At 40.8% G+C, this 26,248-nt stretch overlaps 1 protein-coding gene across 1 annotated transcript in view; it reads left to right on the plus strand.

The window, feature by feature from the left end:
• The window catches only part of PITPNM3 (PITPNM family member 3), a 114,896-nt gene that overhangs the window by 37,443 nt on the left and 51,205 nt on the right, over window positions 1-26,248 (plus strand). The window contains exons 3-5 of the mRNA XM_072882015.1: window positions 3,448-3,495; window positions 21,818-21,894; window positions 25,396-25,631. Of these exons, the coding sequence (XP_072738116.1) occupies window positions 3,448-3,495; window positions 21,818-21,894; window positions 25,396-25,631 (361 nt within the window). The remainder of the gene's footprint in view (window positions 1-3,447; window positions 3,496-21,817; window positions 21,895-25,395; window positions 25,632-26,248) is intronic.

Genomic DNA, 26,248 nt, shown 5'->3' on the forward strand with positions numbered 1-26,248 from the left:
TCAAGACAGGTAAAAGTCTGTGACTCACAAACTGGCACAGTGCTCTTTTTTTTTTTTTTTTAACATCAACAGAGAACAAATGAAGGCAATGCTTAGCTTATACTTTAGAAATAATGCAAGTTTGTAGGAAAGAAAGAAAAAACAGACTGTGTGTGGGTACTTCATATTTTTTTGCAGATTGTTTCAGTGGTAGTATGGAATTCCATAAATGTTTCAGTACTTTGTGGAGCAGCTTGCAACAGTGCTGAGAAAAACCTGAGAAAATGACAGTGTACTTAATGTTCACATGCTGGGTTAAATTTTGAAAAACTTGTGATAAATAACTTTCCTTACTCTCCTCTGCTACCACTGTGAAAGCATTCAACAGCAAGGTTTTGTCTGGAGTCGCACTAACCCTGGCAGTTACTAGTTTTTGAGGGGTGGATGGTTATGACTGTCTCAACTCTTCAGCATTCATCTTGCAGATCATACATGAGTTGGAGGCAAGGTACTGTGTGTGAAAGAAAGCTGAAGAGCTTTTGTAGAAACAAAAATCTAAGCCTAGATTTAAAAAAACTTGAGGACTATTTGTGTCCCTGCTATCACATTTGGTGATAGTTGTGGTTTAACCCTGGCCAGCAGCTCAGCCCCCCCCCCCAGCCGCTCACTCAGTCTCCCCCAGTGGGATGGGGGAGAGAATCAGAAGGGTAAAAGTGAGAAAACTCATGGGTTATGGTAAAGACAGTTTAGTAGGTAAAGCAAAAGCTGCATGTGCAAGCAAAGCAAAATAAGAAATTCATTTACTACTTCCCACCCACAGGCAGATATTTAGCCATTTCCAGGAAAGCACAGCTTCATCACGTGTAACAGTGACTTGGGAAGACAAATGCTAGAACTCTGAAGGCCCCCCCTTCCTCCTCCTCCTCACCGGCTTTCATTGCTGAGCATGACATCACATGGTGTGGAATGTCCCTTTGGCCAGTTGGGGTCAGCTGTCCCAGCTGTGTCCCCTTCCAGCTTCTCGTGCCCCCCAGCCCACTCACTGGTGGGGTGGGGTGAGCAGCAGAAAAGGCCTTGACTCTGTGTAAGCACTGCTCAGCAGGAACGAAAACATCCGTGGGTTATCAACACTGTTTTCAGCGCAAATCCAAAACATAGCCCCATACAAGCTACTGTGAGGAAATTTAACTCTATCCCAGCCAAAACCACTGCAGTATAAAAAACGTTGAGAAATATCTGTGTCCCCTCTCACATTTCCTTGCTGCACTTGCTCTTCAACAGTATGTGCTGTGCCTGCAAAGTGATTGTCATTCACCATATCCTGCGCAAGGCAGGGGCACAAATGTGATGGGAGCTTTTTACAGAAAAAGAACTAGAACACATGCATGAAAACATGGGGCAGATCTAGAATTTATTGACTTTTATATACTGCTTAGCATCTGAAAACAAGCATTTCCTTTCTAGTGTTTTTGTTTTGCCTTCATGTTTTTGTTTATTTTTTTCCATGATCTCTTCTTATTTTTCTCTTTTAAATAGTGAAAAATGTGGGACAGGCACAGTAATGCATACTGAAAGACCTAAATCTAGATGTTAAAAACTTATATTCAAAGTTGAAATTTGGTAGTAAAGCTTTAAAAAAATTGTCTGGTTTTGAAACCTACCAAATAAAAATGAATTTCAATTCTGTAGTGAAAGTGGCTTCACTTTCCATCAAGAGCTGTTCTTTTGAGATGGAGAATTTCTGTCTCCACAGCCATTTAAAGCTGTCATGGGAAGGAGTTTTCTTCATGAAGCCCGTTGTTTTCCAGTCATGTTGTAATTCATAGAATTGTGCATACAAGCACTTCAGAAGGCTGGTCTGTGCTCTTGACATGGAGGCCTGATTTTTGGTTTTAGCTCTCACATTCATGAGAGCTTCACAGGTTCTTCCCAAGGCAATGACTGATGGCTGCTTTGCCTCAACAATTACTCTCCCTGTGAGCTATTGCAGGTAATGCTTCTTCCCTAATAAGCTGAAAGCAGATAACAGTTGTGACCCAAGCTCTTTGGCAGAACAACAGGCTGTGAATTGCCCTGATGAGGAACTGAAGATGAAAGAGATTGTATGTGAAGTTTGGAACGTGGTTAATTCAAATCACTTTCATTCCTCAAAAGTCAGGTACCCGAAGTGGTCTCTTTGCTTGCAGTTTCAGCACAAAGAATGGAGAAGAGCAGATTTCTATGCTGTATATTGAAGAGCCTGTCATTTTTTCTTTTCTTTTTACTCCCTTTGAAAGCCAAGTTGTCAGTTGTGATAGCTGGGGCATCTGAAGAAAAAGAGAATGGTGGCAGAGCTCTTGTTTTGTACTGCTGCATCCATCAGAGGAGTTAAAAATTATTATTATTCATTGTATATTAACCCTAGTGGGGTTTAGCGTAACAGTATTTTTAATCCATGGGATGAGGAACAGTGCATACAAGTGCTATAGTCTTCTTAAGGCACTGGGCAGAAGCTTTCACTGAACACAAGAAAATCAGTGGGCAGGCAATTACAACACACGCACTGTTTTATTCACACATTGTGGAACGCCACTAGCTTCACTGGTCCTTGTCATTTAACCAGTCTGTTTTTTGTTTCGAAATACACAGAACATAACATTGCCTCTGTTGTTTATTCAGACTGTGTCTCAGCAGAAGAGTGCAGTCTCTATCGCTTGTTTGAATATACTCAAATGGTAGGTAGGCTCCAGGAAAAAGAGTAAATTTTGCCTAGACCTCTAAAGAAGGAATCTAGAGAAAGGATTAAGAGACCTGTGTTCCCATCCCAGCTCTGATGGTAGCTGTGGGCAGGTACCATTGGGCTTTCATTTCTGTGGTGGTGGATTGATGGCAAAGGTGTGTACTCTCCATGGTAGAAATGGCCTGAGTGCTGTAAGAGTCCTTTATCTATAGGCACAAACTAAATGAAAGGCCCTTATATTTCTGTATCCTTGTGTCACTGTATTTTAGGTTTTTGTATTTAGATCTGAGAAAATCCCTTTGTACTTGCAACTTTCCTTGGACCGGGTGGACTGTGGGAGGGAATGGAAGGACAGAGACATTCTTAAAAACACTGCTAATTAAATATTTGGAATAAGAATCTGTTTTGTGTTGCTAGATAAGTTATGGTAATTCTTAGTTATTTAGAGATTCAGTGGCTAATGCTACAGGTAATCAAATAGATTCCTAGCTACAATTTCATTGCTTATGATGCCTTTCTTGAGATGAATAGTAAAATCTGGCTTCTAGACTAACCATTTTGATGAATAGATTAGAACAGTTTTCAAGTGTGTTATGTGCTGAGCTATTCCCACTGAAGCCAATGGGAGTTTTGGAAGTAAGGATAGTGGTCAATTGCAAAATACTTACTGCAATACAGGAGAAAAAGTAAAGAGCTTGATGTCCATGTAAAGCAATACTGTTTCACATTGTGTTTTTTTCCTTCTGCAGGTGAAGGGTCTGCATTTTGCTCATCTGCCTTTCTACAGGAGAAACAACGTGAGTTGAAGTTCTCATTTTTCTTTGTACCGAGGCTGTCCAACAACTAGAGATAATAATAGAATAGAAATGTTGACCAGCACAGGTCTGGTGTTATGTTGAGAAGGGAGATGGGTGTGGAGGGACCAGGATTCTTTTGAGTTTTGTTTTAAATGTATTTATTTTTAATGTGGATTATGGAAATGTACCAAGGAAGTGCCTGTAATATTATGTAATACATTAGATAGTGCCGTATAGCATTGGCTAGAGTGGCAGGGGTGGAGCATTGGAGGATGAAGCTGCTGGTATACATGATAGCTCATACAGGACAGTACAACATGGCTCGATTTGGAGTGTAGAAGTCTTCAGTGCTTTGTGCTCTGGACTTCCTTCTCCCATCTCTGCTTAGAGAGGTCCAAGAGGTGTTGCTGTTAAAGTTTCTGAGTGCTGTAGGAATGAAATGTAGTGCCATGCCTGGCATTGCTAGTGTTCCTTTGCTGCTGGTGCCCCACTTTGAGGAGTGTATTCACGTGTCACTGTGCTGTTGATCTTTCTGTGCTTTTGCATTGCTTGCTAAAGAGAGCAAATTGACTTATAGAAATGAGTGGTGTTAAAGAGGGTGTTTTCTTTCGTGACAGTTCTCTCTGGGAACAATGGTCAGCTGCCCTCATTGAGTTCACAGTGAAACATCTGTTCGCTATTCCTGCAACTGTGTTCATAAGCACTTGCTGTCATTCTGTGCCAACCCCTCCCCCTTTGGAAATCATGCTTTGCCCAGCTCATCTGGCCTGGTCTGAGAACCAGAGCTGAGGAGCACTTGGAGTCTAGATCCTTGGCTAAACCCTGTGTGTTGCTTCTACTCTGGTGCTCCATAGTAGTCATGTACAAGATCTGGTAGCACGTGTGTGTAAGACTCATTCAATGAAGAAACAGTGTGGAAGTTAACACAGGCACTATCTCATGTTGTGGCTTCCAGAACAGGATTGGGCTCAGTGATGCATGCCATTATTTTCCTCTAAACACTGCAGTTTGTGAAACTGCAGCTGCAGTGTATTACAATATTCTTTATCATTTGTTAATAGAAAGCATATGTTACAGCCTTCATGTTAACATATTTCTCATGATGGATTTGTCATTATAAATGGCTAGTAATAGCACAACAGATGGCAAGAAGCGGCATAATTTCTCATGGGAGTGCGATAATGGAAATAACGGTTTTCTTTGGGGACTATCACCACCTTATGCTTTGTACCTAAAGCAAGTTCTCTTGGTTTTACTCTAAATTCCTCCCTAATTAACATGGCAAAATATTAAGGATGTTTGAAATGGTCTGTAAAAATAAAAAAGAGGACCTGGCTTGACTCTTAGTACAGGTTTGAACTGTACCTCATGTTCTCAGAAGTTTGGGAATGATCATGAGAATTCTTTTCTCCTGGATTCAGGGTACTTATTTTCTTATTTTTTTGTCAGGGATTGAACTGATGCTTTTCATGGCTGATTTGGGGTGTTGAATCACTGTCTGAGCTTTTCCTTTCACCTGGCTCTCCTCTCATGCTGATGGCTGATCTTGAGATCTGATGTACTCCACATGAAGAGACTGTTTGGGCAATGGGTTATTTCAGGCAAGGCTATAGACACACTGCTTGCTTGATGTCTCTATAAGTCACTGATGAACAGGTGCAACACATTATATACACCAGTTCCAGTGGGAATTCAAGTCCAAAACAATCTGTGCCGGAGACGCTGGCTCATTGGTATCTGCGGTAGCAGTGTATGTTTCTGTCTCCAGAAATAATTGGTAAATCTCTTCCCTAGTCATTAAATCCGTTGGCTCAGGTGGTAGGACACTGTTCCTGGATATTGACTGCTAGACTTGAAAAGCAGTATAATTTCTGTAACATGGTTGCATTTAATTTAGGACTGCGAGCTGTCTTCCTTATAGTTCAGCATCTGATCGGCAATAGGTAAGTGTCAGTTATTGTTTTTACTCACCTCCTTCACTTTAATTTGTTTTGGTACCACATATTGCTAAGAGCCATTTAACTACTTAGGATAGTTTTCAATGAGCTGATACATGGTCCAGTGGCTGTCCTGACAAAAAAATGCTTAATAGTTCCTGCTGTTTTTTATAATGCAGCCATAAGTTTTAAATGGTATCAACCGATGGTCTCCCAAAAGATGGAACTTCTAAATTTTATACTGTTGACATAGTTGTTCAATAATGAGGTTGCTGTTTCCACGTGATGGTTGAGCACCTACTATGATCTGAGCCAAATCAAATTATTCTCAGTACTGACATTTGGCCGCCTGTTTTAATTAAGGTTACTAGGTATTCCAGGTTGGCAGAGTTAGCCCCAGATTACAGGATGTGTCTCCAGGATGCTATTTTGTCTCACATTTGCATCCAGACATGCAATTTTCTGTTTTCACTTTTCAGATTGGGTTGAGCGACTTTGCTCTTTCTCCAAGGCTTCAGCCTCTCTCTCTCGCTTTCTCTCCCCCTGAAGAGAATGGGAGACACTTATTCTTTTAATTTGACTTGTTGCAGTTGGAATATAATAACATTAATTTTGTTCTTTCCATCCCTGATACCTCTGTTGCTGGTATCAGACTACAGACCTGTGGAAAGTTGCGAAGGGTGTTTGTCAGAGCCTGGATTACAACTTCTGAGCAGAGCTTATATTAAAAAGTCAAGAAATTTCCCTGGGGAGGAAATGGGAAATTGAACATTTTAAAAACTATTGTTGTTATTTTAATGAAATTACTCCTTCCCCTTTCCATATTTCAGCTGTTGCTGTTCCAGAATGCTGAATTATCCAGCCTTGTGTTTATACTACTCAGCTGAGCTGTCCAGAGCTATCTGGGAGGCTATTGCTTAGTGCAGAATGGCAGTGCCGCTGCCCTGTAATCACTTCAGTTGATGTCGTTATGTGAATGTATAAGCCAAAGATTTGGGAGAAGCTGCACCTGAGGATGGGATAGCAGAATTCAGTGTGTGGTTTTGAAAATTCCTGCTATTGAAGAAGCAATAAAGATTTGAGAGCTAATAAATATCTGCATATTTCTGAGTAAAGAGTAGGCAGGGTTGTCCTTCCAACAAGTAACTTTTGACCATACATTTCTTAATCAGTAGACTAGTGAGGTTTTGAATAGCTAGACAGTAATTGCTTTCTTCGCATTTGTCAGCAGTGTTCTTGTAGCGTGTGAGAATTACTGGGTGGTAAGGTTAACTTCTGCAACATGTAAAAGCATTCTGATGATATGCAAAACCTGTATCTGTATTTCTATTTTGTTTGTATTCCTACTTGTTGGTTTTGTGTATTGATTTCCTGCGGTTTAAAATTCCAGTGCATAATCTAGAAGAGGACGGCTCAGGCTTGGGGAAGGCGAGATCTGAGTAACACCACTTTCATCCTACAAGAGCCCTTTTTCTACCTGAGATAGATATTCAAGTAGACAGAGAGTTCTGGGTCCATTTCCTGTTTTTCTTCTCTCTAGCAAATGAAATCTTAGAATACATGGTTCCACATAGACTGGTCAGATCTCATATTCTGAGTACTGTACTTAGCAATATGGGACAATGAAAGGAGGGAGGCATAATGATTGCAGTGAGGGCCAGGGGCTCCTGTGATGGGTCTTGCTGAACAGGAAAGAAACCAGACTCAAGATCTCTTTCATGTCATATGATTCACCCAGACTGCAAGTAAAGTGTGAGAGTACCCTGGCATCCATGTAAGGTAGGAAGCCTATATAGGTGTCTTGTGACATATATATTATATGATGTGCTTTGACAATGTGCAATGCACTGTTAGCGATAATCCAGGAATTTTGCGTGACTTCTACTGTGTAGGTTCGCTGATGTGCCTTAGAACTGGTGAAAATCCATGAGAGCTCACCACTTCTGTAATGATGAAATCCCTTCTTCATTTCATTTTCTGTAAGAAACAACGCTCTGTTGCTGCTCTGGACAACAGGATTAGTCAGCAGAGTTGCTCTTGCTCCGTAATATAAAGGTCTCCAGGAAAAGTCTGTCTATAGTGGTAAAATAAGGAGAGTGTCTCTGACTTTAGGAAATGAAGAAATTATGAGAAAACTGCTAAATTTCATCTTCACTAATTTACACTTAAATTGCATCAAAGAGAAAGTATAATAATTAGTTTCTAGTTAATTTTGAACTTACAAATAAAAACAGAAAAAGATAAAATGATGTTTACAGAACAAGATAATTGCAAAAAAATCCAGTGGCAGAAAACTACCATTCAAAAAAGGCATTTTGAGATGCTTTATTTCTCAATATGCTCCACATGGACACAGTCATTATGACAGCATTCCTTATGGACACAGAAATGCTACTTACAATGTGTTTTATGATGGACATTCATTAGCAACCATTGAAATAGCATGGAACCCGTGACTCTAGTGCACTAGAAATACCCGAGTGTTTGACTGTTATACTGTGATAAAGAATGAGTGTTGCTTTATGTGTTGCTTTATGAGTTTTGTTTTTTTTTTTTTCTCCAGGAAAAGATTTCCTGATCTACAAAAAACTGCAAAAGACCTTCTGTTTTTTATGAAAATCTGGAAAATGTGTTGGTTTTTAAACTGGTTGACATGGTTTTAGGGTTTTGAAAATAAAATTTTAGTTGCTGAAAACTGACATTTCCCTATCCACAGTTTGGGGGGGGAGTTTGAAATGTGAAATATACTAAAGAGAAAATGACTTAACAGAAACATTAACATTTTATGAAAATATTTTGCAGAAAAAAGGAATAAATTTCTGACACTTTGTTATGACAGCAAGAAGTTTACAAGTTTCAGCTGGCAGATAGCTTCTTTAAAGTGATGTTGTGGTTTGATCGTGACAAATCTATCTGCCTTGCATGAGAAGTAGAACTGGATTTTACCAGCCCAGGCTTCAGCCAAGAATCTGTATTGGCATTAGAATTGGTTCTCTGGTTCCATTTCCTCCTTGCTTTGCTACAGCTTTATGTACTTAAATAAGAGCAAAATACACTAGAAATAAAGCTGAAGAATGAGGTATGCAGTAGTGTAAAGTATCGGTAAAGTACAGTAGGTATCCATGAAAGTAAATTCCTTACTTTCATGACTAAGAGGGAAAAAAACCCAGAATGCTTCACATGCAACATGCATACTTTCATGCAACACATTGTTGAATAAAATTAAATGCCTTAAGACCCCTCCCAGTAAGGAAAGGGCGGTATCCTTTTCTTCCTATTATTAATTATTTTGCTTGTGTAGGATTACACTCTGGTTTAAATCTTCTTCTGTGGACCATTTAAATTTTCCACTACAAGGCAAAGAGGCATTGCATCTCTCCTGGGTGTTCAGAAAGAGGCTTTTTGTTGGTGGTGTTGTCAGTAAGGAAATTGTTGCCAATCTTACTGCCTTGGAAGAATGGATTTCCATTTAAGAAGACAGGTTACAAGGAAACATAACCCAGTCTCATAGAGTCATAGAACAGCCAGGGACCTCAAACTGTCATCTGGCCCAACCTCTTCCGTTGGAAAAGGAGCCTAGATGAGCTTATCTAGCACTGTGTCCAATCTCATCTTGAAAACCTCCAGCAATGGGGACTCTACCACATCCCTGGGGAGGTTCCCGTAAATGATTGTTCTTACTGTAAAAAATGTCTTTCTTATGTCATTGAGGTGCTGGAGCATGTCCAAAGAAGGGCAACGAAGCTGGTCAAGGGTCTAGATCACAAGTCTGATGAGGAGCAGCTGAGGGAACTGGGGTTTTTTATCCTGGAGAAAACGAGGCTGAGGGGAGACCTTATTGCTCTCTACAACTAACCTGAAAGGAAGTTGTAGAGAGGTGGGGGTCGGTCTCTTCTCCCAAGTAACAAGCCATAGGACGAGAGAAGATGGCCTCAAGTTGCGCCAGGGGAGGTTTAGACTGGATATTAGGAAAAATTTCTTCACTGAAAGGGTTGTCAAGCATTGGAACAGGCTGCCCAGGGGAGTGGTTGAGTCGCCATCCCTGGAAGTATTTAAAAGCCATGTAGATGTGATGCTTATGGACATGGTGTAGTGGTGGTCTTGGTAGTGTGAGGTTAACGGTTGGACTCGATGATCTTAAAGGTCTTTTCCAACCTATACGGTTCTGTGATTCTGTGATAATGCAGCAGGGCATCTCTTTGAGTGAGGAGAGGTTAAAAGGAAGAGCTGCTGTCTTTGAGATAAACATCATTTAGTATATAGTGGTGATGTGTGTCACTTCTGATGAAATGAAGCTGACACCACTGTATTGGTGTATTGGAACCCATTTGACACTGTTCTTTTGGAATTCAAAATTAAGTCTGCCATTCTAGATGACCAACTTGATCTTCATTCAGGCAAGCCCTGCTCAATTTGTCCACTCATTTTCATGATGATAAGTTACGGTTTAGTTGAAGAACTGAGGCTATGAGACCTTACTCTTTTCAGGTTATTCTGTTATAGATGGCCTATTGTCTTTATCAAAGGTGCCTTAAGTGTCCTGTTTTGACAAGAAGAACCTCATGTGGTCAATGCTGTCTGAATTCATGTGATCTGATCTGGTTCAGAGTTCTTTCTATTTTTAGGTTATCGTACTGTATTACTGAAGTTACTAGAATCCCAAATTGGCCAAGTTGTGTGCTTGAGCATGTCTTTTAAAGTTGTGAGGGGTTTTTTTACACATTTTTTTCATTATGGTGTGCAGCTGTTTTAATGTAGTCCTGCAGAATGCTGCAGGTAAGGCCTGTAATACTGCAGAAGAGATGGATACGGTGTTCTGTCAACTCGCTTTACATATGGTGATGCATACTTTATAAATGTATTTTAACTTGTCTGTTCATTCAATAAAAAGGAATCCCAGTCGCTGGCTTGTAATGGTCTGGGCCAGTTTGAAACTGTCAGTGGAATTCCCCATGTAACAAAGCATTAGCAAGTGAAGTGCAATGAGCCACATTCAACTAGCCTGAATTTCTGTTCTTGCACAACGGAGAGATTAAGGACGTGTAGAGAGCGATTGAGAAGCTTTAATGAGGAAGAAGCCACTAAGAGGCAACTTAGAAATACTTGGTTCAAACTCCAGGACAGAATTTATGCTGTCTGAATTAGACCCATATTAGCTAAAGGCTTGCATGGAATTTCCTGTAGTCTTCCCAATTCATTGGAGAGAAGTGAAGTGAAGCTTGTCATGCTGGAGGTATCGGCGGGGCGGTTCAGTGAGGTTTGAGGGAGCAATTGTTGCATGTTGTGTAGTTGTTTGAAGGAGGGGCATGACTAAGTTTCTAGGCTTGCACTTTGGCTCCTAGACTAGGGGAAAAAAAGGCATGCTTGATACAGGATTTCAATTTCATTTACATTTTTATTAACGTGGCTTCTTTATATCTCTCTCTCTCTTCATTATAAAAGTTTGAATTTCAATTATACAGGAGCTGTTTGCATGGCACTGGTAGTCTCTTTATTAAGTTTTTTTTTTCAGATTCTTGTAGTGCAGTAGTGCAAAGAGGTGAGGTATGTGTAATTCATTCTTGGTTTCTGTGCTTCTTGCACCTGATTTTCCTATCCAAACTCGCTTGTTATAACAAAAAGAGTTTCTTTCAGTTAATTGGGAGGGAGAGAACAAATATGTAACTGACAAAACTTGCTGGGAAAACGTCCCAGAATTTTGTCTGAGGGATGACAAGAGTGTTTAAAAATTTCCTTCTAGCTTTTCAGATCACTTACCAGAAAATAGCCACTTTCTTCTGCCACTTGTATAGTTGCATTTTTTTTTTTAACCCTGCAATAGATGATTGTGTCAGGTGTTCAGGTGTCATGCCTCCTGGATTGACCATCTCATGTCTCTAGAGAAGCCAATGTGACTAACAAGAGTATTTTGTGTCATTCCTTGATTTTTACACCTCTAACCTTCACCTCCACCCACTCACCAAGTCCCACATCTAATCATGCAGACCAAAAAGTGTATTGAGGGGCAGGAGTTCTGCTCACTGTTAGTGTATATCTGTCTCTTGCACAAAAGAGTTCGAAAACTCGGCAACCCAAGATTTGGCTTGTTTTGCTTTGCTTTGTTATTTCATGTTGCCTGGAAGGTGTACTTGACAGGAATAGCTTAGGAGAGATTCCTCATCTCTCTTTAAACTGTAGGTGCCACATCTTTGCAAGCCAGTTCTGAATCATAAGCAGTCCCCAGATGACTAGTAATACTCATGTAGCTGTTGACCTGAATAGTGTCTTTAGCAGCAAAGTATGGTTATTGTTGTACCTGGGAAAGGTTTATGAGTGCCATTTCATGCTACAGTCTGGTTATGATAGACTAGGTGATATCTCACTTGATGCAGTAAACAGTCACTGAAAATAAATACGGTTCAGGGAAGGCAGATCTGCATGTTAAGCGATGAAGCACCTGAGACAATCCTAAACCAGCAGTTTTGCTACTGTCAACCTGAATTGTGTTGGATGCTGCCTATCTGAACCTATCTGCTTGCATCCCTGTGTAATTTCTTTTGCTGCACTTTAACCAGAAGTGCGGTTTTCCACAGTGGAATACTCTAAACACAGCAGAATTTTGTGTGAGGAAGGTACTGAGGAGACAGAGGCATTAGGAAATAGCACTTGGTAGGTTTTGAAAAGTCTCCCTCTTAGGAGATCTCTGAATAAACTCTGTTGCTGTTTCCTTTATAGCACATATAAGATAACAAGAGAGGGAGGGAAGAGAAGAAATTATTTACTCAGAAGAATGTTGATCCAGTCACTGGAGGCTAACAGTTGTATCTGCATCCTTTTCTCTGAGTTCATAGAATCATAGAATGGTTTGGGTTGGAAGGCACCTTTAAAGGTCATCTAGTCCAATGCCATTTGAAACTGCACATGATTAAAGAGAAACATCATAATGGTTAAAGCATCTGATTTATGTCTCCAAGATGACTCTGCGCTTTCCACTCTGGGCTCACTTAGTTGACAAGAGTGATTGTCCTGTTTGCAGGTAATTCAAAATGATGAGGGCCAGTGGTCTTCATGGTCTTCCACCTTTGTATATTCTTTATATTGGGTGCAGCACGCTGTGGATGACTTCTGTTAGTATGTGAAACATAGAGACGGTACAACAGTGTCAGAGGTGAGATGTTACTGAGGTAGAAGCACTGAAAAATATTCTTTTAGTGTCATGTTATTGATAATAAAAGAAACAAATGTCAATATTTATTATGGACATTCAGCATGTATCCATTTCTCCATTGATTTATTGCAGTGGAGTTACCTTGCTGTGCGGGCTTCTGGAAGGATTGTACCTGTGCCTGCACTGTCAAGAAAGGTCTTTTGTTGGATTTTGTAACGGAACTGATTCAATTATTCTAATAGAATGTTCCAGAGAGGGGGGTGAGGAGAGGTTTGTACTCTGTCCTCTGATTTCTATATTATCTTGGAATTATTTGAAAATACTAGAAGACCTTCCAACTGCTATTATAAATTCTTATTGGGGAAGATTTCTGAGCAATGTCTAATCCAGAAATATGTGCAGATTTTGGTACTCCTGATTCACAGCATGGCTATATGTGGTTTTTCACTGCTGTAAGTGAATTATTGATGTAGAAAATTAAAACCTCTCACTATTTTTTCATCTATGTTCTGTGTAGATGAGATGAAATGGGAGCAGAAGTAGTGTTAAATGTGTAGTGAATACCTGTGTGATAGAATATTAGACTGTCTTTATGGATAATCTGGTTCTCTAAGAAGAGGCATGTTAGTTTAGAACTAAGTTCATTGTTTTTATGTTGCTTCTTTTATTAACTTCTTAATTTTTGTGGAACCCAGGAAGCAGGAAACAGTGATACATTCTGATGTAATATGAGGGTGAAATCAGGAAGTTAGGCTGCAAATGAAGGTAGCAAAACTTGAGAATAGCAAAGAAAAGGTTGGTAAAAGAAGACACAAGTGTGCTGCTCTCACACTGCCTGTTTGCAGTGGATAGAGACTACTTGATGCATAGACAGAATAAAAAAAGGACTGCTGGCTGCCATAAACTTAAGAACACCGCTGTAATGTTTTACAGACTGTACGTTATATTCAGACTGTTTTATCTCTCTCTCTCTCCCAGTATCTAAAGGGAGCAACAGCCTTTTTTAGCAGAAAAGGCAAAAGTGCAAAACACTGCAGTATGTAGTGAGGGGAAGCAGGAAGCATTCTCTAGGGGTTTGGTTGAGCAGTGTGAAGGATTATTGTAAAATATTAATGGAGTTACTGTTACAAAATTATATATGTCTGGCTGTTTTTTCTGTGCTGCATTAAGCTTGTTCTTGTGTTAATTCTCCAGATTTAGAAATTCATTATGAGTTACCTGTGTGACCCTATGATAGATTTGCTGATGGTACTAAACTGGGAGGTGCTGTTGACTCTCTCAAGGGATGAGAGGCCTTGCAGAGGGATCTAGATAGATTGGAGCATTGGGCAATCATCAATGGCATGACATTTAACAAGAACAAATGCCAGATTCTGCACCTGGCATGGAATAATGCTGGACACAAGTATAAATTGGGAGAGGAGTGGCTGGAGAGCAGCCCTGCAAAAAGGGACCTGGAGGTGCTGGTGGGCAGCAGGCTTAATAGGAGCCAGCAGTGTGCCTGGGCACCAAGAGGGCAAACTGCAGCCCAGGGCGCATCAGGAGGAAAGAGCAGCAGAGATAACGTGTGATGAACTGACCGCAACCCCTATTCCCTTTCCCCCTGTGCCACTCAGGGGGATGAGGTAGAGAATTTGGGAGTGAAGTTGAGCCTGGGAAGAAGGGAGGGGTGGGGGTAAGGTATTTTAAGATTTGGTTTTATTTGTCATTGTCCTACTCTGATTTGATTGGTAATAAATTAAATTCATTTCCCCAAGCTGAGCCTGTTTTGCCCATGACTGTAATTGCTGAGTGATCTCCCTGTCCTTATCTCGACCTACGAGCCTTTTGTTACATTTTCTCTCCCCTGTCTAGTTGAGGAGGGGAGTGATAGAGTGGCTTGGTGGGCACCTGGTATCCAGCCAAGGTCATCACACCACACTTAAGTGCCATAGAAGAAGCATACACTAAAGCAGAGATTTGATCCAAGCCTTACATCCTAGCCAGCCGTTCGTTCTTTGTCTGTTTCACTAGTCTGTCCCAAAGTGGGTTTACACCATTTTCTTCCTTTTTATCTGACTGCCTTTATGAGTGTGGTAAAGTGTTGTAGCTTAAATCCATCATATGCCATCCATTTTGTGCTTTCTGTCCTCAGTGGAGTTTTATGTGCAAGATAGTTTTGTGATTTAGCAGAATTTTGTTTCTTGTTATTTTGTTGGTTTTTTTTTTTTTACTTATTGCCATGCTACTGTACATTCAACTCTGTTCTCTGACAGGCAGAGCGTTTTGCAGGGGCAGTGGGAGGTGTAAAGTTTTGTGATAGGCAAGTTAATTCCACAGTCTCAGACTAGCTTTAGAAAAGATGCTCCTGTCTGCAGAGGCAAGGTTATTTACCCTTTTAAAGGGAGGTCATTGCACCTTAGAAGCAGAACAACTGATTGTGACTTTTACATCCTGCCATGCTGCTGGGGCTGAGGAAGCATCTGGGAAAAAAGTTTCTAGGAATTTGCATTCTGACTTGTAGCCTGCAGGAAACCAAGTTCACTCAGTAGGATGAAGAATTCACTCTGCTCAGTAATACGAGCCAGAGCTGTGTAGGGTGGCTCAGCAGCTGTGTCTAGATTGAGGTTTTCAAGTGTTTTGCTCCCAGGAAAGCATTAAAACAAAGGCTGGGTTTTTGAAAGCTCTCGGCGTGTTTGGAGATCTGGTTGCTTTTGTACACTTGGACGTTAGGACAGCTGTTGGAACTAGCCACTACAACCAGCTACCCACTACAATCAGTTAGTTCCTTCTTGAGGAATGAGATTTCAGCACGTTCTCCTGTTCCTCTGTCTCCTCTCCTTGTGCCGGATTTGAGAAGCCTAGCTGGCTCTGTAGCTGGTGTGTTTGCAGGTTAATTAAAAACAAGACAAAACAAATGAACAGGAAGTTTTTAATCTTACCCCACCCTGACCTTTCCTGACTGTATCAGTAGCTGTTACAATGTAAGCTATTACAACCCACTGGTTTCTGACTCTGTGTGGGATTTGAGTACCTTTTTTGTTACTGTAGTTTACATAATGATATAATTAGCATAAATTGGTATAATGATGGTATGAATCAAGACAGCTGGAAAAATCTGTAAAATGTTGATATGTCATCAGAGAGGTTCGGTCCAGCAAAACCATGTTATTATTTTACCTCATTAAAGCCTTCCAGTAAATAGTAAAACATAATTTCTCTGTAATCAGTTTAATTTCAGTGCCTAATTAAATTTCTGTCATTTTCTCTAGTAGGTCATGCTGTCCGTTTCTGTCTTCTACAGAGTTTTAGCTGCTGAATAGTCTTACCCTTTATATTGTCACTGTGACAGAGAACGCCCCCCAGCTGGTATTTAACCTAAACAATAAAGCTGAACCTACGTAGACCCAAAATCTGATTATCTTCCGAAGTATATGATCAGCAAATCTCTCAAAATAAAGGCATGTGTTGATCCCCTTACAGGTGCCACACAGCCCTGCCTCCCCCACTGTGGGACTGCTTTGAATTCAGGCAAGTTTGTTTCTTTGGGCAGCACAATGCTGAAGATCTTTCCATTGAAATTCCTGACTTGTGCTGCAAATCAGCAAAAAACCACCTGGCTCCCCTTTGCCTTCCCCCCCCCCCCCCCCTTCTTTTTTTTAATCTCCTCATTCTTTTTATGTTAAAACTGTAGTTCTAGGTGCAGGTGTTCAAAACAAGACAGTATATGTTGTAATGTTACTGCAGCCTGAACTTTTGGCAATGTAGCATTGTTCTGAAGACAGTTGAACTGTGCACATTGGTATGTCTGAAAGAAAATAATACCTTGTACGCTTCCATAGACTGATCTGTGCGTCATCGTTTCTGTAATCTCTAATACTGCAAGTTGATATCATGCTTTTTCTTTCTTTTTATCAGCCGAAGTGAGAAAGCAGTTTTGAAAGAAGCCCAATTTTATGATAGAGGGCTCCTTTAACAATAGAATAGAAATTGTGATTAAAGCAATGCCTAGAATCCTAGTGTCCAGTTACGTATGACATTTTTGTGTGTGTGAAGCAAGGAACTATCCTGCGACCTGGCATTTGATGCATCAAGGAAAAAGCAAGCCACCCTCTCTGCTTTCTAAAAGCATATCTTTAGAACAAGATTTTCAAAGGAACACCACACAAGTAATCTGAGGAAGTATTTTGTCTAGTGCATTGCACTGTATAGATAACCGAAGAGGTTTGTGAGCATGTGATGAGGAGTCCTGGGTTTCCTGTTTCAGTATTCTCTTCAAGATAAATATTGTGGTTCGGTATAAGGTGGTGCCTCATGGCCTTGAATAATCCTTTTTCATAACACACAACTAATGTTTCTGTGGTACTGGTTCTGTTGCGAGCTTAGGTGTTAAAAAACTGACACTTTTTCATATTATGACCTTCAGAAAAAAGTGAGTCTTCTGGACAGGCTTTTGGAAACACCTTTAATTAGAAGCAGCTTTAAATTGCAGAGACTTACAGAAAGTAATTGCATTTGGTGGAAGTTCAGGGTTTATGGGTGTGTGTTGTTGCTGTTGGGTTTGTTTTCTAGTGTTTTGGTTTTTGTTGTATTATATTTTGTTGTATTTTTGTTTTATACAAGTATTAAATGACTAATCCTTTAAATCCGTGCCTGCCAGAAAGACAAGAATAATTACCTTACTTTTAACCATGGAGAAATGTAGCCACAGAGGTTAAATAAATGTCTAGTGGCTATAAGGAATGATAGTGGTAGAATCTGCTGTAGAATTAGCTCTCAATCCTAATGCAGAAGAGTGGAGAGTGTTCGAAATGTGTTTTGGACTAAAATCAGTGCTTTTAGAATAACCTGGCCAGACTCTACTTAATCAGTGTTCTTGGTGAGGTGAAAATTAAAGTCCGCTCTCTTCGGGTCTGGCAGACTGCCTATAAACATATGCCAAATGGAGTGGAACCACAAACAGCGTGTGAACTCAGAATGTGTTTTTAAAAAAAAAAAAAAAGTAAACTGAGTCATCTATAGCATTATGTGATGCATTTATTTTCTTGTGACATGCTGTAAGAAACAGAGGAAAATGTGTTTAAATCCAGAAAGCTATTAGTGAACTACTTTGGCACTATTATTTAGTACAATCTTCTCTCATTAACTCCTAAAACTTGTATCTGTCACGGAGGGAGGAAGGCCTCCCAGTTTTTCTTGGAACAGCTAAGCCTTGTGAGATGAGTAGAATTTTAAGGCTGCGACACTGCAGTCAGCTGAAGTTATGAATTACAAATTTCTGGTGTTGACATGCAGAAGGGTTTCAAAGCCGCCTCCTCCCCCCACGAGAGGGAGGAGGAGGTGTTAGAGGTAGGAGGATTCACATCTTGTCTGGAATTTCATCACTGTCTGTAGAAGGGAAAAGTACATTTGCCTTCCCCAAAGAACTGACCCCCATGACTTCAGCTGAAGTAATTCCCCTTCAGTGAGATGTTACAATATTTAATTTCTCTGTTTAAGTCCACGGAGGTATAGGAATAAAGGTGTTACCTAAAGACAGCCTGGCACTTTCAGTCCATAATTGTTTGCTTTAAACAAAAGTCTGACATAGTTTGACCATGCCATAGTTCTCATAAAGAACTTTTGCTGGTCTCTGTTGCTTCTCACTGTGTGAGAGTGGTTATGTTAGTGTTAAGGCAGAGGTTGAGACGCTGGACTTAGCAGTAAATCATAGCAATTTTGCTGTTTTGGCACATTTTAATAAACGGTGACTAATTTGTAGCTTTTAATATTCTGTATCTGAAAAAGAAATTAATATTCTGGAGAGCAATGGCATACAAGGTAAAGAAGCAAGCATCATGAAATGAGTAGGAAAACTCATGAATAGGAACACATTTAACAGATAAAGCAGAAAGCATCTCTACTGGTCTGGGTATCACTAGAGTTTGTATTTCAAAGGAAACTGATTTGTTGTTCCTAGGTCAATATCGGTTGGTTCATAGATTGATAGCAGACTAAACAAATAAACTCAACTTGACAATGTTTTAGGTGTTAAAGTCTTCTCAGGTTTACTTGTATAAGTTTTCAGTTCTCAGGTTTACTTGTTTCGTGTCTTAAGTAAAAAGTCACTGCTAGGAAACTGAGATGGTAGCAGAAGCAATCACATCAAAGATGTTTTAAATTCTAAATGGAAAACCATGAGGTTTCAGTTTTGATACTCTCTTTTTAGTGCCTTTTAAAAAAATCCAGCTGAGTGCTGTAAAACTGGAGTTTTCATAATACTGCTGGAAATTCAAAGAGAGCATCCTACCAAATATCTGGTTTATGGGTTACAGTGGCCATCAGGTACTAATTTTTAGAGAACTGCTATGTTTTGAAGGCCCTGAAAAACCTAAATATTGTGTTCCAATGTCTTCTAATTCAGAGAATGACTGAGGTTGGAAGGTACCTCTGGAGATTGTATAGCCCAACTCCTCTGCTCAAAGTAGGGTCATTTAGAGCAGATTGCTTAGGGCTGTGTCCAGTCAGGTTTTGAATATCTCCAAGGATGGAAACTCCATAATTCGTCTGGGCAACCCACTCCAGTGTTTGACCACCCTGACAGTAAAAAAATTATTTCCTATACTTAAATGGAATTTCCTGTATTTCACTTTGCCCATTGCCTTTTGTCCTTTCACTGACTATCATGAAGAGGACTTGGGCTCCATCTTCTTTACTTCCTCATGTCAGGTATACACATTGATAAGATTTCCCCCACATACCCCAAGCCTTCTGTTCTCAAGGCCAAACAGTCCTGTCTCTCTCAGCCTCTTCTCATGTCAGGTGCTCCTGTCCTTTAATCATCTTTGTGTCCTTTTGCTGATCTTGCTCCAGTGAGTCCATGTCTGTCTTATACGAAGGGGCCCAGAACTGGACACAGCAGTGCAGGTGTTGTCTCACCAGTGCTGAGCAGAAGGAAATGATCACCTCCCTTGCCCCTACAGACACTCTTCCTAATGCAGTCCAGGATGCGGTTGGCACTCTGCTACAAGGGCCCATTGCTGAGTCCAGGTCAATTGTTCCAGGTCAATTGCTGTGTCCACCAGGATCCTCAGGTCCTTTTCTGCAAAGATGCTTTCCAGATGGTTGGTCCCCAGCCTGTACTGTTAAGTGGAGTTATTCCTCCCCAGACGCAGGACTTTGCATTTCCGTTTGTTGAACTTAATGAGATTCCTTTTGACCCATTTCTCCAGCCTGTTGAGATTCTTCTGAATGGCAGCGCAACCATCTGGTGTTTCAGCTGCTCTCCCCGTTTTTGTATTGTCTGCAAGCTTGCTGAGAGTACTCTCTGTCCCATCATCTAGGTCATTAATAAAGATGCTAAACAGGACTGGACCCAGTAGTGACCCCTTGGGGTACACCACTTGTCACCAGCTTCCAGCTGGACTTTGTGCTGCTGATCACAACCCTTTAAACCTGGCAGTTCAGACAGTCCACTTAGGTAGCCCACACTTTCTCAGTTTCTCTGTGAGGAAGTTATAAGAGACAATGTTGAAAGCCCTACTAAAGTTGAGAGAAACAACATCCAATGCTCTTCCTTCATCCACCAAGCCAGTCATCTCATCATAGAAGGTTATCGGGTTAGTTAGGTGTGATTTTCCCTTTGTAAATCCATGCTGACTACCAGCAGTCACTTTCTTGTCCTTGTATTTGGAAACGAAGCACAATGGCCAGTAGAATACCTCTTAGACACAGCAGTAAATCAGAAGTTTGATGGTCCTCTTCTTGCCTCCTCTTTCTTTACCTGAGAAATCAGTGCTCCAGGATCTGATTGCAGAACCCTGTAAGCTAAAACGTGAGTAAGTGGGCTTCAGTGTGTTTTTTGCAAAGCTTTGCTCATCTCCTCTGATGTAGATGTCTCATAAGTGCTGTAAGAGACAGGAGTATGGAACATTCCTTTAATTTGTAAGGAAGAGATTGGCCCCATGTATAAATGTAACAATGAAGCTGACAACAGTGTTAATCAAATTTAATCCTACGGCTGTTTCCTAGGTAACTAACACATGCAGCTGTAGAAAAAAGACTGCATTATGAAGAGACCAGAAAGATCCTGTAGCAATTCTCTTCAATGACTGAAGAAACACAGTGCAAAAAAAAAAGTGGATAGTGCTATATCATAATCTTGTCTTCAAGGACGGAGAAGATTTGTTCAGAGGGCAAGCCTTTTCATAGCCAGCTGTAGAAGTTTTATAGAATAGAATAGACTATCTTCAGTTGGAAGGGACCTAAAACAATCATGTAGTCCAACTGCCTGACCACTTCAGGGCTGACCAAAAGTTAAAGCATATTATTAAGCGCGTTGCCAAATGCCTCTTAAAACACTGACAGGCATGGGGCATCAATCAGCTCTCTATAAAGCCTGTTCCAGTGTTTGACCGCTCTCTCTGCAAAGAAATGCTTGCTAAGTTTTGCCTTCCAAGGCCAGACAGTGGACAGTCTCATGGTCTTAAAGCTGATATCATGAATGTTTCACCACTTACAGCAGGTTGCTGTCCAGCCAGTCTGCCTAAGAAGTAGTCACAAGTGGGTTTTGGGGTCTGTTTGGTCATGCTTCGAAGTCAGTGCAGAGATTTTCATTATTCTGTTTATAACAGAGGATGTTGCACACATGATCCTGTTGTGAAAAGGTATTAGCAAAGCACCGTGTTCCTCTGCAATGTCACTCTCTATTTTTCAGGTTACAAGGTTTTTTGAGGAGAAACTGTCTTTTGCTCTATTGTCTGTTACTCCTATTTTGCATCCTGGTAATGGAGCACTGCAGTTACTTCTGGGAGTTTCCCAGGTAGTCACAGAGGCTTGTGGAAGAGCTGAATCCTGAAGGTCTTTGGAGAACTTTAAAGGCTTAATTCACTTGCCTATATATAGGTGTTTAGTGCCATTTAAGACATACCAGAGTATCTAAGATATCTGTATGGGATGAGCAGAGATGATGCAGAACCTTGGGTGACCTCTTCTACTGCTGCTCCAGAAAGGCACTGGTGACCAACAGCAGGTGTATCAGTACTACACACCTCTGTATAAGGATCTGAATCCTGTTCTAAAAGTTGCTGTTAAGAATAGGAGAGCCTCTAACATGCAGGGCTGCAAGAAACCTTGTCTATTGTTCTGTTTGTCCACAGGATTTCCTGTGACCAGATCTTTCTGTCTTGAAACTAGAAATGTGCCTTACCTCCATAGATGTCTGTAAAAGATGAGGCAGACAAATATTTTATATGATCAATTATGTCTCTTTTCCTTTCAGGTGAATTATATAAAGCCTCTTTAAGAAAACAAAGGTTCCCGGCACAAGGCAGTATTGAAATACACGAGGACAATGAGGTGAGATTGTTTCCCAAAACAAGCTGTGCTGATTTCCAAGGAGTAGACATGTGGAAATAGTCTCATATCGTATTATGGAATTATAAACCTGTTTGGTGGCTTAGTGTGTCTTTCCCTTGTTCAGTAGGTGCACATACAATCACTGAAAATCATCACAAGCTTTTTTAGACGTTGCATAATTAACTTAGGCGGAAATATGACCCAGTTCTCTGAAGAGAAATTGTTATGTCTACTTAGTACTTCAGTGGAAATGCAGGTTTTGTGAAGCGGATTCAGCAGCCGTCATGAAATTGATAGGAACAGAATTACTTTTTTTTTAGAAGCAGCAAATAATCTAAACAGGTTGTGTTCCTTCCACTTAACTGATTAAGGTCCTCTGTCCGCACATAGGACAGGCAACAGAAATGTCTACTTTTCTATTTTTGAAGAATTCCAATCCTAAAGTCCCCTGAAAATGATGACAGTCTTTGATTGACTTCAGATATCCTTTTGATTAGCCCTTGAGCCCCTTGTCTTGGTCACAGCTGAACTACTGCTGAGAGGCAAATTAATTTCATTCCCTTTGAGTCCTCTTGTGAAGGATACCAGTTGAATCCAGCTGAGAGACTTTTTGTAACAGTGGCATTAGCAATGTTGACCCGCTTGATTTTTTTTCCCTCTGTTTTGAAGCTTTCAGTTCCACCAACCCATCAGCAGTGCCACTTATTTACAAGCTGGCATTGGTTGTGGAAGGAGCTACTCTTAGCTTTTAAAAGGAATTAAATTTCTCTCCTGAAGAACTGGAATGGGACCATATGGAGAGGGCAATTGTAAGTTAGAGCAAGGAAAAGTAGAACCTTAAAAATTCTCATAAGATACAGTACTTAAGCAGATACAAGGCAGGTCAGCAAAATGCCTTCACAATGAATACTTCTTCTGGATATTAAAAATCATGGCCTGAACAGAGATAGTGGCTTTATGGAACAACTTAGAATTCTCTCATTTTCAACCATTTCTCTGTCACCATTATACAGGTGCTAAAGTTACCAATTTATTTGTCTTACCCATGTCAACATTTCCACCCATGCCCCTCACTAAACTACAGGCTGAAATGTATGTGTGTGTGTTTGTTTACTTGTCAGCTTTTCTGATTAATGTTACTCTTGTTAAACTCAGAGCCATTCTTCTCATTTTGTATTTGCTGTTGAAGATTGTGGCTTTTGTTCCAGAACTTAAGAATAAAGTGTCCAGAACATTGCCTGATTCTCAGTAAATCACCCCATCTAGTAATTAACAATCCTCAGACAAATACAAGAAACATTACTGTTATTTTTATTGTGTGTTCATATTTGGTCAGGAACTAGAAGTCTCCAGGAATCATGTGATCCAAAGCGAAGAAGAAAATGGCAATCAAGATTTAAAAACAAAAATCTCCTAATCTTTTAATGTATTACTGAGTTCTTTGAGTGCACATAACTCTCAAGGGGTAAAGAAGAAAAAAAAGCGGAGTTGTGAGACTTTCAAAATGTTTTTCCAGTCTCAAGTAGATAACATCTTGTTTATTCTACGAGCACACTGATTATTGCGTGTGTATGCACGTATTCACAGATTCACAGAATCGTATAGGTTGGAAAAGACCTTTAACATCATCGAGTCCAACCGTTAACCTAACACTACCAAGACCACCACTACACCATGTCCCTAAGCACCTCATCCAAACGTCTTTTAAATACCTCCAGGGATGGCGACTCAACCACTTCCCTGGGCAACCTGTTCCAATGCTGGACAACCCTTTCAGTAAAGAAATTTTTCCTAATATCCAGTCTAAACCTCCCCTGGTGCAACTTGAGGCCATTTTCTCTCGTCCTATGGCTTGTTACTTGGGAGAAGAGACCGACCCCACCTGTCTACAACCTCCTTTCAGGTAGTTGTAGAGAGCAATAAGGTCTCCTCTGAGTCTCCTTTTCTCCAGGCTAAACAACCCCAGTTCCCTCAGCCGCTCCTCATCAGACTTGTGCTCCAGACCCTTCACCAGCTTCGTTGCCCTTCTCTGGACACGCTCCAGCCCCTCAATGTCTCTCTTGTAGTGAGGGGCCCAAAACTGAACACAGTAGTCGAGGTGCTGGCTCACCAGTGCCGACTGCAGGGGGACGATCACTTCCCTCGTCCTGCTGGCCACACTATTTCTGATACAAGCCAGGATACCATTGGCCTTCTTGGCCACCTGGGCACACTGCTGGCTCATATTCAGGCAGCTATTGACCAATACCCCCAGGTCCTTCTCTGCTGGGCAGCTTTCCAGCCACTCTTCGCCAAGCCTGTAGCGTTGCATGGGGTTGCTGTGGCCCAAGTGCAGGACCTTGCACTTGGCCTTGTTGAACCTCATACAATTGGCCTTGGCCCATCAATCCAGCCTGTCCAGGTCCCTCTGTAGAGCCTTCCTCCCCTCAAGCAGATACAACACTCCCGCACAACTTGGTGTCATCTGCAAACTGACTGAGGGTGCACTCGATCCCTTCGTCCAGATCATTGATAAAGATATTAAACAGAATTGGCCCCAACATAGAGCCCTGGGGAGCACCACTTGTGACTGGCCACCAACTGGAGTTAACTCCATTCACCACCATTCTTTGGGCCTGGCCATCCAGCCAGTTCTTTACCCAGTGAAGAGTACACCCGTCCAAGCCATGAGCAGCCAGTTTCTCCAGGAGAATGCTGTGGGAAACCGTGTCAAAGGCTTTACTGAAGTCTAGATAGACAACATCCACAGCCTTTCCCTCATCCACTAGGCAGGTCACCTTGTCATAGAAGGAGATCAGGTTGGTCAAGCAGGACCTGCCTTTCCTAAACCCATGCTGGCTGGGCTTGATCCCTTGGTTATCCTTGGTTACCTATTCATAAATGTATTTATGAGGTTTATGGATATCAGCAACGATACATTTTTTTACTCTTTCAGTAAATGCCAGGGTAAGTTAGCCCTATTGTTAATTTTAATTAAGCAATTTGCAATTATGTTACCAATCTCAAAAGGCTGAGATAACTGTATCAGCTGCTGTTGCTGGATGTTTTCATTGGCAGAGAAATTTGGCTATTTAGAACCTGTGATGATTTGAGTTAGAACCTTTTCAGTAAATGCAGCAGCCTCATTCATGATAACTAGACAGACGTTCGCTTAGACTGTCTGCGGATGTTGGAATTCTTCTCCAGTCTCAATATATTTAAAATAGCTTTTGATGTACACAAAGCTCTCTATAGTCTTTGTTGATCTGAAACCTACCTCTGTGCTGCAAGGGTTTTCTGGCAGAGCATAGTGTGCTTTACCTGGTTCAGACATACTTGAATTAAATGGAACACAGGGCAAACACACACACCACCCCCTCAGCGAAGGCAGATGCCACAAAAAGATCACAGTGGGAGTGGGAGAAAAAATCACTGCTAACTGCTTGTGAACATGGACACCAAGTATACCAACACTGTCCATAAAAATGCTTCTTCCCTTCTTATTCCCTGTTTTTCTCACAGGAGGGAGTTCAACACCAGAACTGCAAAACTCATGTGCTAATTTTGATCCTACATGGGGGGAACATCTTAGACACTGGAGGTGGGGACCACACCAGTAAGCTGGCAGACATCAACACCTTCAGTTCTGTGTTTGAGAAAGTGACCCAAGCCCATTTCCCTGCTGCTTTGGGCCACATCTTAATCAGACTTGTTCCCTGCCCAGCAATCTGTTCAGCAGCTTTCTCTCTTGTTTCCAAGTAAGTTGATTTGCATTTTCTAATGTTTGGCTTCGCAGTGTGGCTTTGAATGGCTTTCTGTGACCTGTCTTTTTCATAATGAAATGTTGCAAATCCTTCTTAATCTTTTGCTTACTGCATGACTTGGAACGATCTTTCATCTTTTCTAAGTGGATGTATTTGTTTAAAAAACCAACCAAACAAACACAAAAAACCCCCACCAAAACAAAAAAAAACCCAAACCCCATGGTGGACTGCAGCCTATTGTCCAAAAGTATCCAAAAGAAAAAGAAAAAACCCAGAAGAAATCTGGGCAGAAGAAGAAAACTGTGATAACTGTTAACTTCCTCCCTGCCCCAAATCTGACCGAAAAAATCAGAAACAAAAATTGAAACATAGCTAGATCTGCCTGCGGATATGCCAACTGATGTTTGTCTATCTTATTTATTCCTTCATTATTTGGCCATTGTAGGGACAGGATGTTATAGAAAACCCTCCTGATAGTTTTAATTTTTCCTGTTTTAGAAACAAAAATGGCATATTGCTAACTGGTTTAGGAATAAAGTGGAGATTGTGAAGTGTTACTGAGAAACAGACCAATTTAAGTGAATTCTGCTTTGCACTGGAAATTGAGAACA

The sequence above is a fragment of the Ciconia boyciana genome, chromosome 17, assembly GCF_034638445.1.
Source record: "Ciconia boyciana chromosome 17, ASM3463844v1, whole genome shotgun sequence".
Classification (NCBI taxonomy): domain Eukaryota; kingdom Metazoa; phylum Chordata; class Aves; order Ciconiiformes; family Ciconiidae; genus Ciconia; species Ciconia boyciana.